General features: G+C 44.7%; 1 protein-coding gene across 1 annotated transcript in view; it reads right to left on the reverse strand.

Moving 5' to 3' along the window:
• The window catches only part of TRPA1 (transient receptor potential cation channel subfamily A member 1), a 67,084-nt gene that overhangs the window by 33,282 nt on the left and 13,877 nt on the right, over positions 1-19,925 (reverse strand). Inside the window, exons 7-12 of the mRNA XM_090037339.1 lie at positions 19,547-19,683; positions 18,945-18,993; positions 6,105-6,204; positions 4,888-4,988; positions 891-1,060; positions 637-801 (exon numbers count right to left, since the gene is read on the reverse strand). Coding sequence (XP_089893465.1) covers positions 637-801; positions 891-1,060; positions 4,888-4,988; positions 6,105-6,204; positions 18,945-18,993; positions 19,547-19,683 — 722 coding nt within the window. The remainder of the gene's footprint in view (positions 1-636; positions 802-890; positions 1,061-4,887; positions 4,989-6,104; positions 6,205-18,944; positions 18,994-19,546; positions 19,684-19,925) is intronic.

A 19,925-nucleotide genomic window follows, 5' to 3' on the forward strand; every position in this document is an offset into this window, starting at 1 on the left:
GGAGCCCCATCTACTGAGGGGCTCCCAGGCACAGGGGTGCACCACCCATTGCCAGCCAAGCAGTTGACAAGACCCGCAATCGTAGAAGCATCTTCAGCTGTGGGACTCCCAACAGGGCCAGATTATCCATTTAGTAGGCCCTAGGCAAACAAACTCATGGGCCCCTACTTTTTTCACTCAATAATTATAATATGTAAAACAAGCACAACTGGGACCCTTCTTTACTTAGGGCCCTAAACATGTGCCTTATTTCCCTATGCATTAGTCTGGCCCTGGCTGGCACTGCTACGAGCCTCATGAAGTGTGTGGCTCACAGCATTTCCCAAACTGCCTCTGTTATGAGCCCCACAGTACATCTGGGCACGGCAGAAGGCATGCTTGTATGGATCACACATTAGATCCCATTGCACCTTTACTTGAACATGTAAAGGGACCCTCAGTATATCAAAAACACTTTAATTTGAATCCTGCTTCATCAAGAGTCAAAGTTGGGGCACTGAGCTTATTCATATTGCTACTGGTTCATGATCACATAGCAATTACAATGTAATGCCTTCTATATGCTCTTGAGCAGCACCTCCCCCTCCCGTTTTGAAGCCACTGGAAACATATTTGTCCATACCCTTATACACTTACCAGAGAAACAGGGCACCTTTCTTCAGAAGGAGCTGTACAACCTTCTCATGACCATTTTGGGATGCCAAGTGAAGGGGAGTCATTCCCTTCCTATCACCTTCATTCAAAAGCCTTGTGTCTTTCATGTCTCTTAGAAGTCTCTGACAGGTGTTAATTCGCCCATAACTTTAAAAGATTAATGAACAAAAATTAATACTTAGAAAATCCAGAATGAGACAATGGTACTAATGTACTATGTAGAAGACATCACTTACCTAGCTGCAAAATGCAAGGGGGACTTCTTGTCTCTACTTTTAGAATAGATGGAAACATTCAAGTTCAGCAATTTGTTTACAGACAGGGCAACCCCTTGTCTACATGCATAATGTAGGGGAGTACACCCTTCATTGTCTTCATCTACCACAAGTTCTTTAATATGTTTCATCTGTCACAAAAAGAAATCGTTCCATATGCATTATCCATACTCCTACAGGTCCTAACTAGTTACTCATAATTTTAAAGCACTTTTTTAAAGATCTGTATGTAGCTTTCAGAATGGCAAAAATAACAAAGAGGAAGAGCCATTAGCAACCTAGGCATAATAATTGCAAGCTTTCAGTGGACTATACCTCACAAGAACAACTCAGCAACTTAGAATCACAGAAACTTAGGGTTGGAAGGGACCTCAGGAGGTCATTTAGTTCAACCCCCTGCTCAAAGCAGGACTATCCCCAACTAGATCATCCCAGCCAAAGTTTTCCCCAGCTGGGTCTTGAAAATCTCCAAAGATGGAGATTCCACCACCTCTCTGACTAACGTGTTCCAGTGTTTTACTACCCTCCTAGTGAAAAAAATTCTTCCTAATAACTAACCTAAACTTCCCTTGCCATAACTTGAGACCTTTGCTTTTTGTTTTGTCATCTGTCTCCACTAAGAACAGTCTAGCTCCATCCTCTTTTGAACTCCACTTCAGGTAGTCAAAGGCCGCTATTAAATCCCCTCTCAGTTTCCTTTTTTCTAAACTAAATAAGCCCAGTTACCTCAGTCTTCCCTCAAAAGTCATGTCTCCCAACCCCCTTAACATTTTGTTACCCTTCACTGGATTCTCTCCAATATCTCCACATCCTACTCCAGATGTAGCCTCACCAGTGCTGAAAAGAGAGGAATAAACCTACTGCCAACACTAGCAATGCAGCCCAGTCCGTCATTAGCCTTCTTAGCAACAAGGGCACACTGCTGGCTCATATTCAGCTTACTGTCCACTGTAACCCACAGGTTCTTTTCTGCAGAGCTGCTGCCCAGCCAGTCAGCTCCCAAGCTCTACTGGTGCATGGGATTGTTTCATCCTAAGTGCAGGACTTTGCACTTGTCCTTGTTGAACCTCATGAAATTCCTTTTGGCCCAATCCTTCAATTTGTCTAGATCATGAACTAGCACTATTCTCCAGCATATCTATTACATCAACCTTGGTGTCATCTGCAAACTTGCTGAGGGTACACTCTATGCCATCTTCCAGGTCACTGATGAAGGCATTGAACAAAACCAGCCCCCAGACCAACCTCTGAGAGACACCGCTTGATACTGGCTGCCAACTAGACAGGGAGTCTTTGATTACTACTCTTGAAGCTCAATGCTCCAGCCAGTTTTCTATCCACCTTACAGTCCATTCATTCAGCCCTAACTTGTGGTATAGAGCAATCAAACTCTGCATTAGTAACAGAAGAGGGGTAATACAGACAATGCAAGATATTCTACCACTGTTCTGCCAAAATGTTTCAACCATAACAAACTGGTTACTGATGTCAGTGGAAAGTCTGTACAGAGAGCAAAGGTAGACTATAGTAGTGTTCTGGTAGTAAGAGAACAGCATCACTACTCAAAGAAAAAATACACAGTATTTTAGCTGTCACTAGTTGTACCTTACTTTTCCCTTTTTCCTTAACTTCATTTCTCCTTTTTTCTCACCCTCCTCTATCTTTATGATTATTCTGCATTTTCTCTGCACCTTTCTCAATATTAACTCCTAGTCACAAACTCAGAACAGTTTGGGTGCACGTAGAAGTATAGCTCTCTGTGGTAATTCATCGTGCTTCTCACAAAGTGCCCTGAGTTACAGCAAACCCACAGACCCAACAGACATTCGCTGTTGGGTCCCAGGGGTTGGAGGATTGAGCTGCAGTTTAGAGAGGTGGTGAGTCTGAAGTCCCTCTCCCCTGATCCTGCCCCTCCCCACTCCTAGCCCCAGTGCTATCTTCAGAATGGGAGGGGGAAAGGGAGTGGAGAGAGCTTGTTCTGGGGGTTGCCCAGCTGGCACTGGAGGGTGAGGTAGGTGGACTGGATCCAGATGCCCCACCCTCCAGCAGCAGCTGGGCAACCCGCAAAATGAGCTCCCTCCACTCCTTTCCCCCTTCCTATTTTGAATACAGCGCCAAGAGCTCCCAGCATGCACAGACACAAATTAATGAAGGCACCCCACTTTGGGGCACTTTCACATGAACCTTCATGTAACAAGGGTTAAGGATAATACCTTTTTAAAGCACTCTGCAGCCATGCACTTGTGTTAGGTCATGGCCATAGAGCGCTTTCAGGGGCCAGTCATGCAACAAAATGTCACTTATGTCAGTGCCCCTTACTTCCGTTCTACTCCTACTATATTGTTCCAATTACTAAAATGATCAGTGATTAAATAGTTAAATGTGGACACTAGACTGCCTTGGTTGTAGTTTAAAGTTGATTCTCCAACTACATTAAAAAGAGATTTGTAATATAAAATCTGAGAAATCATTGGTTTAAAGTTTTTGCAGGTTGAAGCTGATGTCACTGAATTGGCTACACTGTATTCAGATTTGCAAGGTTCAGGGCACAGACACATATATGTTTGGAGTGGCTTCAAAAGGACAGAGGAAGCTGCTGCTTAGGAGTATGTAGTGGCTGTTACACTCTTAACTAACTTGCATGGTTTTGAGCAATACAAGCAGGATAAACTGCCTAATGAAGTAAAGTTAAAACTGAGGCAGTTCTTATTGCTAGCTGCTTATGCTCATGTAACAGTTACATTGTAACAGCTACAGCATCTCCCATTTCCTTTTGAAGCTATATCACAAATCTGTAGCTCTATTGGCTAAAACCTTAAGAACAGAAGAAAAATTACATTCTGGAGAAAATTTATATTGCCCACTATAAATATTCATAATCTCAAATTGATGAAGTTTAAAATATGGCTGGGACTTCATACAGCCCATTCAAATTATAGACTTCATAAGAATGGGCAAAATAATGGTGAAGTGTTAGGGTGACGATATTTGGATCTTGGGGAGCTCTGGGTGTGTAGCTGAATAAAGCCTTTTTCCTGTGTCTCAGCAAAAGCTGCTAGTCACAAGGCAGGATGATATATTAAAAGTAACTAACTTGCAAATGCTTAAGTAAGCGGTTTCCTAACAAAAGGATAGGGTGCAAAGTACATGATGTGTTGTATAAGAACAAGATGCAGCCCACCAGCTATTGTCAGGAAATAAAGCAGAAGCAAGAACTTGGAGATGGTGCTGAAGTCAGCAAGAAAGCAGAAAGAACCAGCAAGTGACCGGAGAAAACCGGAGGTCAAAGTCTTAGGTACGCGCTCTTAGCAAAGAGGCATGTACATGAATAAAATGCATAGGCAATACCATGCTAATGAAGCAAACAGTAAAAAGAGGCGGAGCTCAAGATGGGTGGAACTGAAGGAGGATCATAGGCAGAGTGAATGCTAATGAGTAAGAACTATTGTTCGGGGTAGGTCCCCAGTTTGTTGGTTTTTTGGGACCTGATCCAAAGCTGTCTCCATTCTGAATAAAGCTGTTGCGAGCAATGTGTGCTGGTGTTTGCTCCCTGCTTGCTCTGGCTAATGAGTAACAGGACCTATGAGCATTTGAATTGTTGTCTCCCTAGTCATTGGGCATCACATGGAGTCGGGGTCTAACAAAAAGTTCTATATTATACTGCTAATCTCTTGAGCTTTTCACTCCTTTACACCCCACAGCCAATTAGTTTCTGACATTATTGATGAAGAAAAGTGATATTCTCTCTCTTTCTCCCCCTCCTTTCCCCAGAGATTTATAGTTCATTTTACTTATAAAGTTGCCCCAGTATCCAGAAATAGTTTAAATATTTTCACATATACTATGAGAACATTACCAAGTCCTTAATATAGCTTTTTCATTGCAAGACAAAGAACTACATATTCTCAAATGCTTAATGCATTCCATATGCGCAGGTACAAATTGATGCTCACTGTACCTGCAGAAAGGTCTCATTCAAATGTTGTAGTCCTCCAGGTTGCAGGACAGTCAAATGCAAGAAATTCCGACCAAGTTGATCTTTTAATGATACATTTGCTCCTTAATGAATTGAGAAATACTAGTCATTTTAAAACCACTGGTTCTTACAGTAATCAAGATTAAGTTTAAAACATGCATATTAAAAGTTAAATGAAAAACAACTAAACCAAGCCACCATCACAAAATAAATCAGCACTTCTCCTCAAACAAAAGTTTCTATTGATACAAAGCTTTCAACTTGTAATAACATTTGTTTCATAGTAACATTGAGATAGTATCACTTACAAAGACCTATTCACAGATAATGAGCATCCATATATCCAACTATGAATGGGAAATATAGATGGTCACCACCCCTAATTTCAAGCCCATACTTTGTACACTCCTTTTGAAGTCTCATTCTTTCAATTGTGCTTACACTCTTTTAACAGAATGTGCTCACATAATTTTATTTGAGTAACAATCTATCATCATCATAACAACTGTACAACCAAGAAGTTTGGAAAACATGCAGTCTCTTGTCTACTAGAAGTAAAGGTGTGAATGAAAGTCATTTTCCTTTCTAAAAACTTTTATTTTAAAAGGTTGATAAAAATAAGCTTTAAATATTGATGATAGAAATAGAACAACAATTTTTGCAGTAACTTCTATTAAAAATATGGTAACAGACAATTAAATTTCAACTTTTGCTAAGGGTACAGTGGCATAATAATGTTTTAGATGTTGCTACACTGAAACCAAAGCCTACAATTTAGGTTTAAAATCCAATATGGTCTGACTGTGAAAGAGTGCCATTTTCTGGTATAACGGTTCTGCCCCTTCTCTGTGCATTCAGTAGAGCAGAGCTCTGAGTTCTTGGAGAGATCAGGCAGAACACAACTGCCACACATCTCAAAAGAAGTGAGCAACTGAAGAGGGTGGAGAAATGTGCGCTTCTGCAGCCCCCCCAGCTCTGTACTTAATGTGGAGAGGCTGGGCCTTGACTTGGCTCCTCACTGGCTCTTTAGAGGATTTAGCATTCCAGAAAGTATGAGCATGGAGCAATTCTTGCACTCAGTTGTGCCTGATGTCAAGGGACAAAGTTAAGGGTAGACAAGGGTGAGTCCATTGAGAGAATCTTAACCTGTAAGAACCTTCCTTGGATAAAACATGTAATATTTATTTCTTTTTTTGTACCTTTTGAGAGTAGTAAATTAACAATTTTCCATGATGCACAAGAAGTAGCCAACAGAAGTGGTGACCGACCCTCTGTGTCAACACTATTGATATTTGCACCCTGCAATAAAAAGGTCCAAGTTTATTCATAAACATTAAAAAATGGCAATAATGCTGCCTCTTAAAAACAGGGCAGAATTATAGGCACTACTAGTCACCTGCCAGATCATAGAATCAATGACTCAGAAGGGACCTAGACAGATCATCAAGTCCGACCCCCTGCCATGGGCAGGAATGAGCACTGGGGGTGGGAGGGGTCATAAGACCCCAGCCAGGTGCCTATCTAGTCTCCTCTTGAAGATTTCCAGGGAAGGTGAGAGCACCACATCTCTGGGAAGCCTATTCCAGGCTCTGGCCACCCTTACAGTGAAGTAGTTCTTCCTAATATCTAACCTAAACCTATCCTCCCTCAGCTTGTGGCCATTGTTCCTAGCGACTCCAAGGGGGGCCCTGGTAAACAGACTTTCCCCGAGTCCCTGCTTCTGGCCCCTGATAAGGCTGTAGGCAGCCACAAGATCCCCCCCTCATTCTGCTCTTGCGGAGACTGAAGAGATTCAGGTCCCTCAGCCTCTCCTCATAGGGCTGGCCACGGAGGCCCCCAACCATACGAGTGGCCCTCATATACTTAGGACTATGTAAATTAATACAATCATCCTTATTTAAATAACTGTATGTGAAAATTTTCAATCTTGGGGTGCATAAGGTTAGACAGCTAAATAAGAGCTATTTCACTGAGCAAGTTTACACATGCCAATGCTCTGGGGTGGGTTTTCTTTAGAGCAGTGGTGGAAATTTATTTCAGTTGGAGGGATGCTTAATGAGTTTTGGTGATCTGTGAAGGGCCGCAAGGGTAGCCACCCCCCATGACAGGTGCCCTGCCCCCCCGTTCACCATCTTGGGACCAGAAGTCCTGACCCTAACACCTGACCTTTGCTGCTAGAAATCCCTCCCCTTGCCCCTAGAAGCACTCCTTCTGGGAGGGGAGGGCTGCCATCTTGGAACCAGAAAAAAAACAAAACATTTACCAGAAGTCAAATACCTACTATAACATATTTAATTTTATTACCAAAAATATTTTTGTAATGATTTGTGTTTGCACAGTGTATATAGAAAATATTGCATAATAACTCAAAAATAAAGTCTTACTCTTGTATATTGTACGTGAGAAGGATGTGGGGTGTGGTTGGGGTTTGTGAGGGGGTCTGGCTGTGAGTGTGGGGGACATAGGGTATGTTGGGGTGGTACATATATGTGGGGCTTGTGGGGTTAGGGTGTGCCCCACACCACTCCCCTCCATGGCACTCAGCTCCTGCTACCAGTGGCAGCATCGGCAGCAGGCATTTGGGGCACTTGTGGCCCATACAGGTGCAGCCACCTGGTGGCACACCATGCGTAGTTCCAGTCAGTGCAGGATGTGGTGGCAGTGAGCTCAGCCAGGACAGCCCGCTTCTACTGTGTGGGTTTCCTGCAGCACATGTGCAGCTCCTGGCACTTGCCTGTCACTGGAGGAAGCCCCAGTGGAGCCATCGCCTTCTCTGCCCCGTGCCATGCACATCCCGGGACTCCACCAGGAAGCAGGGGGAAGGGCTTCCCTCTACTTCCGGTGCAGTCTGGGGCCTGCATGGCAGGGGGCAGGGAAAGCAGCCAGCTCCATCATGGGCGGCTTCCTCTGGTAGTGCACAAGTGCCAGGAGCTGCACATGCACTGTGGACAGCCACACACGATAAAGGCAATCCGGCCTGGGTACACTCCTCACCACCACATGCAACACTGGCTGGAGCTGCATGCTGCCTGGCAGCAGTCCTGCACAAGCCATGAGTGCTCCAAGTGCCCACTACCTGCTGTTGTTGCTGTCACTGGCAACAGGGGCTGTGCGTCATGGGGCAGGCGAAGAGAAAGAGTGTGGGATGGTTGTGACACCCCCCACCCGCCCTCATACCCACACTGTATGCACCTAAACTCCACAATCCCACCCCCCTCTGGGCATGGACTCCGTGCTCCCACCAGCCCCAGCCACACACTCCTGCCAAGCTGCAGCTCCCTCTCCCTCCACTGGGTGGGGTACAATTAGTTGGTGGGTACTTGCAGGCTGAATGAAATTGCCTAGCAGGCCAGATCTGGCCTGTGGATCTTATTTTGCCCACACCTGCTAAAGTAATTCATTCTAGGAGTAAACCCAGCCTGGTCAGGCATCTACATGTGCAGGGAAATGGTAGGGTGGCCATCACAGAGGGCAATCCAGTTGTCCTATATTGATACAAAACCCTATGCCTTTATGTCCTCTATTCTCTTGAAGAGAATTTTAGTTGACACTAAAGCGGGGTTCTAGTTCTCTAGAACTGAATTTTAGTTCTCGTCAAGAGAAAAATAGAGAACATAAAAGGCATTGGGTTTGTATCAACAGAGGATAGAAGACAGAGTAGCAGAAAACTGGAATGTCCTCTATGATGGCCACCCTCGGAAGCAGGAACAGATTTGTTACTCATGGAAGCAGTCAGCTCCCACCCCTGCTGACCCTGCACCAACCCCCTACAGCAGCCAGGGGGAGCGCTAGGCTCCACTCAAGTGCTAGCCCAGGGGCTTGCAGGGAGCATGGGGCCAGGAGACAGCTATCTCCTGGCAGGGGCTAGGACATTGCTCCCTGCCCCCAGGGCAGGCTCCACCACTGGAGCCTGAATGGGGACAATGTCCTCCTGCCCTGGCAGCTGCGAGCTCCTAGCCCCTGGTCTGCAATTGTAACTACAGAGCTGGGGATGCAAGATTCTTATCTCCTAGCCTCAGCTCTGCAACCATGGATCCCAGGCTGGGAGATAAGAAACTCCCAGCCCCAGCTTCAAGGTTGCGGAGCTAGAGCTGAGAGATAAGAACCTTCCAGCTGCTGCTCCATGATTGTGGAGCAGAGGCTGGAAACTTCCTGCTAGCAGGGCAGGAGGACATTGTGATGGCAGTGGCAGAGCCCTTCTTGGCAGCACCCGGGGCAGGCAGCAATCTCCTGCCCTCCCACCCCATTACCCAGGTGATCAAAAGCACATTTGCTCCCAGTCAGCCATCTACATGTGCTGTAATGCACATTACTCCCAAGTATATTTGCTACTTGTATTTACAGGTAGCAAATTTACTGGCAATTAGATTAAACTACTGTGCAGGAAGCATCTACACATGTAGACGATGACACTTACTGTGCAGTAATTTGCTCCAGTCTCAAGTAAAGTGTCTCCTGTAGATGCAGTGATACTCATCTGCAGCTGTCTACCTATCCAGTGCCAGCGCAAGCTGCTTCCCAACCACCACACCCTTGTTGTAGAGTAAACGGTGTACTAACATCTTTATGGCCAGATCTATTACTACAAAATGTGATAGTAAAGGATGTAATGTGATATAAGAGTCACTGGCATAGTTGTTAGAGTAAAAGCTCCTTCTGTGAATATAGTTTACTAGCAGAACTGTAGGATAAAAGTGGCCAAAATAACTACTGATAGCAAAAATACAAAACAGGCAAAAAATTATGTTTTGGTAATATAAAATGCATCCATGATTTGGAGGGCTTCATCGATAAAGTACAGCACTACAACTATACTTGCAAAACACTCCTAATACAGATCTATCCTACTAAAGCCCCGACAACCCCATTGTGACAAAGAGAAAATGAAAAAGTGAGCTAATAAAAGCCATTTAAGAGATTTTCGTTATGTGGGTATCTACCTTTTTTTCCTAGAAAATGTGCTGAAAAAACAAATCTGATCAGGAAACTATTCACATAGTGTAAACTAAGTGAGAATTAATCAAAGCCATGATCTATATTCACGCATGGGTTAATGTTTTTTTCTCCATAGAAACACGGGATAAATCTAATCCTTACTCTATACACAATGACTATTTTCAGAAACATCAGAAAGTCACCACTTATGTGCATGACTTCCTTAAACATACCATTTATCTTTGTTAAAGTTAGAATTCCACTAAATAAACGGTTCATCCATGGTAAACCAATGAAAGAGATTTTCCTAGTACACATGCATACACACACACACACACCCCTACATACACCAACAACTTACATATGGTTAAGTTATTGGTGGTCTAAAAATCTTAAATTCCAAACCATTTGTATAATGGAATTTTCGCTGTTTTGGCATTTTGCCCATAGGCTATAATGGGGAACCATGGCTAAGGGGCTGTGCCAGACTCCTCCTGGAGTGCGGGCACCCAGATCTGCATGACAGATAAAAGGAGGCTGCTGCCATCACCTGGGACTGGCCCTGTAACCAAGTAGTCCCAGCTTCGAAACTCAAAATGTTTTGAGATTTCAAAATGCTTCAAGAGTCCTCATTTCATTTCGAAGCTGCTTCAAAGCCTTTTGTTTCATTTTGATTTCACTGTTTCAAGTTCGAAATAGCTCCAAAATGAAACACCCAGCCCTACTACATATATAGACACACATACATATATAGACATGTCTACACACACAATAATTTTATTTATATAATAAATAAATATATAATAGATCTGTTCTAATCTGTGAAAGAAGAAAAAACAACAAAAGAAAAAAAAATCAGAAAACACCAAGAAATAGAAAGAAAAGAAGTGCCAATAAAATACTTAGCCAAATGAAATCACTTCAGAAGAGTCCTTTTCACTGACACAGTATTTCTGGACTTTAGGAAAGCCTTCGACACTGTCTCTCACCCCATTCTCATTAAAAAACTAGGGGACTGTGGTGTCAACACCTACACAGTCAAATGGGTCACTAACTGGCTGGAGGGCCACACCCAGCGAGTGGTGGTGGATGGGTCATTTTCGACCTGGAAGGACGTGGGCAGTGGGGTTCCGCAGGGCTCGGTCCTCGGGCCCGTACTGTTCAACAACTTCCTCAGTGACTTGGACGAGGAGGTAAAAAGCACCCTGTTCAAATTTGCTGACGACACTTAGATGTCGGGGGAAGTGGGCATGCTAGAAGGGAGGAATAGGCTGCAATTGGACCTAGACTGGTTACAGGGGTAGGCGGAGGAGAATAGGATGGGTTTCAACACTGACAAGTGCAAGGTGATGCACCTGGGGAGGAAGAACCAGCAGCATACCTACAGGCTGGGGAACTCCCTTCTTGTTAGTGCAGAGGCAGAAAAGGATCTTGGAGTCATCATCGATGCTAAGATGAACATGGGCTGGCAGTGTGGGAATGCAGCCAGGAAGGCCAACCACACCCTGTCCTGCATCCACATATGCATCTTGAGCAGGTCCAAGAAGGTGATACACCCCCTCTATGTGACACTGGTCAGGCCACAGTTGGAGTACTGCATCCAGTTCTGGGCACTGTACTTCAAGAGAGATGTGAACAATCATGGAGAAGGTCCAGAGGAGGGCCACTCGCATGATCGGGGGGAGCAGGGCAGGCCCTATGAGAAGAGGCTACAGGACCTGAACCTGTTCAGCCTCCACAGGAGAAGGCTGAGGGGGGATCTAGTGGCCTGTTACAAACTAGTCAGAGGGGACCAGCAGGCACTGGGGGAGTCCCTGTTCCCCCAAGTACTACTTGGAGTGACTAGAAATAATGGTCATGAGCTGGCAGAGGGTAGATTCAGACTAGACATCAGGAGGCGCTACTTCACTGTCAGGGCAGTTAAGATCTGGAACCAACTTCCAAGGGAAGTGGTGCTGGCTCCTACCCTGGGAGTCTTTAAGAGGAGGCTAGACAAATACCTTGCTGAGGTCATTTGACCCCAGTACTTTTTCCTGCCATGGCCGGGGGTCAGACTTGACGATCTGCTCAGGTCCCTCTGACCCTACCAACTATGAAACTATGAAACTGAAATGGCCTTATCTCAAGAGATGCCTTAACTCTGTCTTTGAGAAAGCTCAGTCTTGAGAGGTTAATTCTAAAAATCATAAATGCATAAGAAAATCTTTAAGCTAAATTCTCCACTAGACAAACAGCATTCCAAATCCATATAGCCTAAGTGCCTAATGGAAAGAGATTAAGAGTATTCTAAGGCAAGTATATCACATGGCTTTAACAATGTTTTCACTAGCAAAACTACCAAGGCAAGCTTTTTCCCTGCACTTCTTGCAGCTACACAATTCTGTAGCAAAACAAGTATAGCAAAACCGCTTCAACTTTAACCCTGCTTAATTCATGTTTTGAAATAAAGTGATTTAGTTCACATGTACCACTACAAAATTTGTTCATGCAAAAAAATCAAGCAGTTACAGTTACGTCATTCTCCCCTTGTACTCGGCCTTGGTGAGGCCGCAGCTGGAGTACTGCATCCAGTTTTGGGCTCCACAATTCAAAAAGGATGTGGAGAAGCTTGAGAGAGTCCAGAGGAGAGCCACGCGCATGATCAGAGGTCAGGAAAACAGATCTTACAATGACAGGCTGAGTGACATGGGACTCTTTAGCCTGGAAAAGCGTAGGCTCAGGGGTGATCTGATGGCCACCTATAAGTTTATCAAGGGTGGCCACCAGGATCTGGGGGAACGTTGTTCACCAGAGTGCCCCAAGGGATGACGAGGTCGAACGGTCACAAACTCCTGCAAGACCATTTTAGGCTGGACATAAGGAAGAATTTCTTTACTGTCCGAGCCCCCAAGGTCTGGAACAGTCTGCCAGCGGAGGTGGTTCAAGCACCTACATTGAACACCTTCAGGAGTAAATTGGATGCTTATCTTGCTGGGATCCTATGACCCCAGCTGACTTCCTGCCCTTTGGGCAGGGGGCTGGACTCGATGATCTCCCGAGGTCCCTTCCAGCCCTAATGTCTATGAAATCTATGAAATCTATGAAAAAGCTGCTGTTGATCCCCCAGAAATAGTTCCTCCCACCCTTCTAAAAAACGTCAAATATGTTTGTCCATACCCTTTGGACACAGAAAGAAGTACAGCTCCTGGATCTAAAAATACAGCACTTCAAATAAAGCATCATAAGTTAGACTGATCCTCCTGACCCAAGAGATGTTAGCTATTAGGTCAGGCAGGTGGGAGACTGAACTCCAAATGGGAGCCAATCCAGGGAGAAATGCTGCTTTTCTGAAGCCTCTTCCCCTAGCTCCACCCCACCTTTAGCTCCTGTGATGTCTCAGGTAAGGAGCTCCAAGGTGAGGGGCTCTAATTCATCCATCCCCCCAACTCCTGGGCCTTTCCCCCCCTCCCATTCTGAGACAGTGCCAGGGGCTAGGCTAGGCTGTAGCAGCCCAGCACTGGAACAGACAGAAGTTAATGAAGACACTCTACTTTCTCTTCATTTGAACCTTCACACAATGAGGATAATTTGTCATGCAATCAGAGTGCTCTGCAGTCTTGCTCTTCTGTTTCGCCATTGTTTTATAGTACTTTCAAGGAGGCGATCACACAACAAATATAATCTCTATCCACACCGTCAGTGAACTTTTGGACTTTGATGACCAGATTTTTTTTTAAAATGTACACACAACTGTAAACCTAATTTACATATGCAATTACATCCTTTGTGTGCACAAAACAGTTGAACAGAGAGGCGTGAGCCATTTCAATATACATGTTATATTGGTTTACACAGGTAGTAAATATATAAATTGAACAGGGAACATAGAGCAGTAAGGCTGGAACGGACCTCTGGAAGTTATCTAGTCCAACCCCCTGCCTGAGGCAGAATCAGCCCTATCCATACCATCCCATACAAACCATAACCTAAACCACTGGTCCCCAACCTCAGGATGCAACCCAAATCAGGGTTGTGGGTAGTCCTCACTAGGGTTGCAAAGGCCCCACACACACATTCACATGTGCGGCCCGGGAGTGGCAGGCAGGGGCGCCATACACAAAGGGGGCAATGGTGGCTCCACTGCCCCAAGGCCACTGCTGTTTCACTCCACTCCCAGCAGCCCCCATGGTGCCGAGTCGGGAGGCCCTGTTGGCAGCCAATTTAGAGTTGCAGCAAAAAATGGTTGGGAGCCACTACTCTGAACTCTATATAAAAGGCTACTATCAACCCTAACACAACATAGACCTAACACACATAAAGCAAAAAGCAGGGAAAACATGAGTGTCAAAGTCCTGTTCCTATGAAATGTTACCAAGATAAACTCAACAGATCCTGGGTAGAGGGCTACATACCCCCTCCCCCCACTACAGAGAAAGGCAAAACCCCCATGGTCTGTACCAAACTGACCATGAGGTAAACATCCTTCCTGAGCCCATATATGGTGATTGGCCTGACCCTGAACAGAGGGGCAAGATCTCCTAGCCAGGAACCTCCAGTTTTGGTCCCAGTAGAAGAATTGGCACACTCCAGTCAAAGTCCCCAGCCTTGGCTGTAGCCAATACCCAATGCCTCTGAGGAAGGCTTAAAAACACACTGACATGTAGTTGAAGGTGGGGAGGAGAGAGGGCAGCAGCAATCAGCAAAGCCCAGAAGCATGAGAAATAGTAGAACATAGGACTAGTTACAGCATAGGCATCCCCAGCCAGTGGTTGTCCAGACTTTTTTTGAACACCTCCAGTGATGTAGAGTTCACAACTTCCCTAGGCAGTCTGTTCTACTGCCTCTCTATTCTCAAAGTGAACAAGTTTTCCAGATATCCAGTCTAAACTGTCTTTGCTGCAGCTTCAAGCCATTGGTCTGCATGCTCCTCTCTGTAGCCAGAGAGAAAAAGTGTTTTCCCTCTTCTTTATGGCAGCCCTTCAAGTATTTGAAGATTGCTATTATGAAGTATTTGAAGATTGCTATTGAGCTTATGTATCTTTTCTGCAAGCTGAGTGCAAAAGGGGGCCAGCTCGGGGCTGATCTCCACATGGCCTGCCCACCTGTTCTTGGGCTAACCGTCTGCTTTCTCATCCGCCTTGCCTTGGTCTTAATTGATTAATAAATAGATGTAATTAGGCGGGAGGCTGCCCATTTTCTGCACCGCTGCTAGGGGGCATTATCTGTGGCTCCATTCCTCCCCTACACTGCAGCCCAAGCCTTGCAGATTACATCGTGATGTTCTCAGATGCACCAATCCCCCATGATGAGCCCCAGAATCTTGCTGTAGGACCCCCACCTGGGTTCCTCCCTTCAGGTGGACTCTGCTACCATCATACCGGGCCATATATCTCCCTGCCACCGGTTCCCCTTCAGGTGTGGTTCCCTCACTGGGAACTTCAGCTCACACTAGCCCTGGCCTACCTCCAGGCCAGTCGGGACTCAGGGCCCTGGCTCTTGGGCATCCCTCTTGGTGGGCCTCCTTGCCCTTCTGACCTTCCTGGTCCTGGCCCCCACCTGGGCCAGTCAGGGAAAGCTCTGGCAGGCCTTGATATATGACCCATCCTCTTATCCCAGGGTCCCCCTCTCTGGGTCCTCCTCCACAGATGTGGGAAGCTGCGGTTACCTCACACCATGACTGGTGCCTCAGGGTCTCACAGGGGACTCTCACTCCTCCCCAGGCAGCAGGTCATGGTGCTACTACTGGTGTTATATTAGACCTAAACTCTGCCTCCCCACATTGGAGGACTTACTGGGCTCTCTCTCTCTGGCTGAGCCCCCTCTCCCTTCACAGGTCTCCACATGCTGCCCCCCTCACACTGGGGGCTCCACACACTGCCCCCCCACAATGGGGGCTCCACATGCCCCCTTTACTCGGAGTTTTGGGGATTCCCTACACCAGTGGGCTCAGGTAGCCGTAGCCATGCCTGGCCCCAACTCTCCTCCTCGGGGTCTCAAACCCCCACAGGGCTCAGGTGGCCTTGGCCACACCTGGCCTCCAACTCTCCTCCTCAGGGCTTGCACCCCCACAACTACCTCCAGTGTACATGACCCACCCGAAGGTGAGGGCTAGGGGTTAAGGTGCCCTGACCCGCCTTTCACCAGGTTGATCACTGGCCTGGCATTTCCTAGGGGTTCCCATGCCACTAGGAGCCCCACCAGGCCACCCACTCCTGGCAGGGTGTAGTTTCCAGTTATATCCAGGACCAGGAGCCTCCTACCATCCCCTACAGCTCCTCTTTTACTTCCAGTGATAGAACTCAGCAGCCCTCAGGCCAGGCAATGTTGTTGCCTAGCTTCCAGCAGCCCTGAGCCTAAAATGGCTGCCCTCATTAGGCATCTGGAGGCTTCCAGCTCCAGGGCCTTAAAGTGACAGGCACCCATAGTGCCCTGCCACACTGAGCATACTTCACTCCTTCAGCCTCTCCTCATATGACTTGCTTTCCAAGCCCTTGATCATCTTCATTGCATTCCTCTGGACCCTCTCTAACTTTTCCATGTCCTTTTTAAAATGTGGAGCCCAGAACAGCACACAGTATTTCAAATGAGGCCTAACCAGTGCTGAGCAAAGAGGTACTATCACCTCCCATGTCTTGAACCTAATGCTTCTATCAATGCATTCCAAAGCCATACTCACCTTTCGTGTGGCTGCATCACACTGCAGACTCACAGTGTGTCTGCATTCTACCAACCCTCTAAAGTCCCTTCCCATAGTCCTGCCATCCAGCCAAGTGTCATCCATTTTATATTTGTGTTTTAACTGTTCTTCCAGAGGTGTAGCACCTTGCATTTGTCTGCACTGAACTTAACTGTATCCCAACTTTCCAATCCGTTGAGATTCTACTGAATTGTGCTTACATCCTCCAACATGTTCAAAATCCTTCCCAGTTTCATGTCATCTGCAAACTTACCCCCTTAGATTTCTATGCCAGCATCCAAATTGTTGAGAAACATGTTGAACAGCACTGGGCCCAGAACAGACCCCTGTGGGACTTCACATAAAGCCTCCTACCATTCTGACCTGGATAGATCAATAATTATCCTCTGCCTATGGCTATTGAGCCAGATATCTATCCACCTTGTAGTAGTTTTATCCAGCTCACATTTCTCCGATTTGTTTATTGGGAGGTCATTGTCAAAAACCTTGCTGAAGTCCAGATACACTATATCCACAGCATTCCTTTCATCCACCCCAGTAATTATTCTGTCAAAGTAGGAGATCAAGTGTTTGACATAATTTGTTTTCATAAATTCACACTGGCTGCTTGTGAACAGCTATTCATCCTCCAGATGCTTGCAAATGGCCTTCCTTAGGATATGCTCCAGTAATTTCCCAGGTACTAAAGGAAAGGTAATCGGTCTGTAGTTCCCCGGGTCCTCTTTTTAGCCTTTTTAAAAGAGGGGCACGACATTGGCCCTTTTCCAGTCCTCTGGTACCTGGCCCATTTTCCAAGACTTCATGAAGATCATTGCCAAGGGCTCCAAAATCTCTTCTGCCAGTTGCTTCAGGACCATGGGATGAAGTTCATCAGATCCTGCTTACTTGAATTCATTCAGATCCAACAAAAGCTCACTCACCATGCCTTTTGTTATCTCCTCCCTCAGTTTGCCCTCTTCTTTATCCAGATAATCCTTATTAGGTGTCTGGCTGCAGCTTAATTTTTTGTGGAGACTGAGACAAAGTTGCTCTTGAGTAGCTCCACTTTCTTTGCATCTTCAGTTAGGAGTTCCCTGTGGCTGGTTAACAGAGGGCCCACACTGCTTCTTTGGCCCCTCTTTTCTTACTAACATATTTATTTGCATACACTCTAAAACAATTAGATATGTAACATTTTAATTAATACTTTCATTTTTCTTTTTCAAGCACATCTTTTCCCTTTCTTAAGTCCTTGATTCATGTTAATAGCTGATCAAAAAAAGTATTTGAGCCAGGCTCGTATCTTACAAAAGTCCAAACATGTGATTGAGGGTTGTCCTGAATCAGGGCCAAAACGATGACCACAAAAAGAGAGCAACAACCCAATTTGTATCTGTGGAACTGTGTTCCGCAGTGGTTTGTATCTCACAGTTAGTCATTTACACTATGCACATTGTATAAAATGTAGCCATAGCACAGCATGCAGGTGATGCCTCTAGACAATTCTGCTTTAGGTAGGATGATCAGCTGTTCACTGTAAAAGACTAAAGTGGTTAAGAATAGAGCCTGTAGTTGTCAGGTCTATTTCCAAACACAAGAAGCACATAACAGAAGACACTACATAATATCTATAAGCTAATGTGTTTAAAAGGATGAATGGATTTTAAAAAATGCAAGCGATAACCAAACCCAAAGTCTACTGATTTCTGACAGTTGCTCAGCATGCACCCTCCCTCCCCCCTAAGCTCAGCACTGTGGAAGGGAAGGGAGGGCTGCTCTAGCGCGCCGCCCCCCTCCCCCGGCTTCTAGCCTGAGCCACTGCAGATATGTGTCTGCATTTCCTCCATCCAGAGGGAATGTCTGTACACTTGCAAATCAGTTCAACCTAGACAAGTTAGATTAACCTGAAAAGACTGAACCAATTCAGGCCCAGGCTTTTTGAATATCTGTCCCTAGCCATAGCAATATAAAGCCAGTGTTAATATGTACCCATATCCTAGTCATCAGGAAACTTTGGAATTCTTCCTCTCCGGTCCTCATATCTATTTCATACAGAAGCACAAACAAACCCACTCAGACATATCTGAAGCAGTGTTAATATTCTTAAAGGCAAGGATGACTGAGTCATTGTGTCATATTCTATTTTTTCTAAGCCTGAATGATTAAAATGCATAGATGAACATAATTTTCAAGGCTCCATAAATACAAATACTACTGTGACGCCATAACTATACCTACGCTAGGTTGCAGCTGTGTATTATGGAATATATTTTTTAAAGTGACCTGTACCTAAAGGAACATTTTACTTCATAAATGTCCTGCATTTGTCAAGCAGGAAATTAATTTATTCTTAAATAAATAAATTACAAGATGTTTCTATGCAGCCATGGAGAAATAACTGCCAAGAGCATTTACATATAGATATCTATTTGCTTGATTAAATATTTACCATGGAAAGCAAATATTCTGCCAGTTCATAATGATCAAACAATGCTGTCCTATGGAGAAAAATGAAAAAATATATTACAGTAGGATACAATTATCTAATATTATATCTAATATATTAGATATCCTACTACTGTAGGATACACTTATCTAATATATATCATATGAAAATGGTCACTGAAGTTTAAAAGAACGGGCAATACTTTTCTCGTTCTACTGCATGCCTTTAGCACTATCATGTAATTTCTTTATACAGAAGAGAGAGACACCTTACTTTGCAATAATTTACAATAAGTAATTGTTACATTTATTTTGCATACCTTGGTTTTTTTTTTTAACCCCGGGGTAATACACTGCTAATCTTTACAACTCAGTGTGTGACATGCTGGTCCTAATGGGTAAATTACAAGATTCCTATTGCTGTAAGTACAGCCAACATTATACTCATTGTCGCTTTTGCAGTACAATAAAAGTCACTATAAAATATTAGATTCTACAGATTTATTTTGCAGTATATAAACCTCAAGCTCCACAAGGACTTCTATGTGATATGATCAGGAAGAATATGATCACCAATATAACATACAATACTAGAAGATTTCTTACCTGTGAAGCAATGTTTCCTTATTCCCATCTACAGCATCGATAAGAGACTCATCACCAGCATACGAGGACATCATTAATTTAACAATCTCAGTTGCTCCTTGAGTGGCAGCAAAATGAAGTGCTGTGCATTTTTCATTCTGCAAATGGCATTATAAAGCACAATTTATAGGTACAATTTCCCAAATCCATCATTTACTAAAAAAGTAGTGTATTCTTATGGCTTTATATCTATGTTAATCCATGCATTAAGTTTTTGGAAGCAGATTTTCAAGGCTGTGTTCTCTCTTAATGGGGAGGACGTGGTAGTTATAGCCACTTCTGAGGGTTCTCTAAGGACTCTTATTTATTTTATTTTATTTTTTACACTTCAGCAACACAT

Source organism: Crocodylus siamensis, chromosome 3, assembly GCF_052110815.1.
Source record: "Crocodylus siamensis isolate JL-2025a chromosome 3, ASM5211081v1, whole genome shotgun sequence".
Taxonomy (NCBI): Eukaryota; Metazoa; Chordata; order Crocodylia; family Crocodylidae; genus Crocodylus; species Crocodylus siamensis.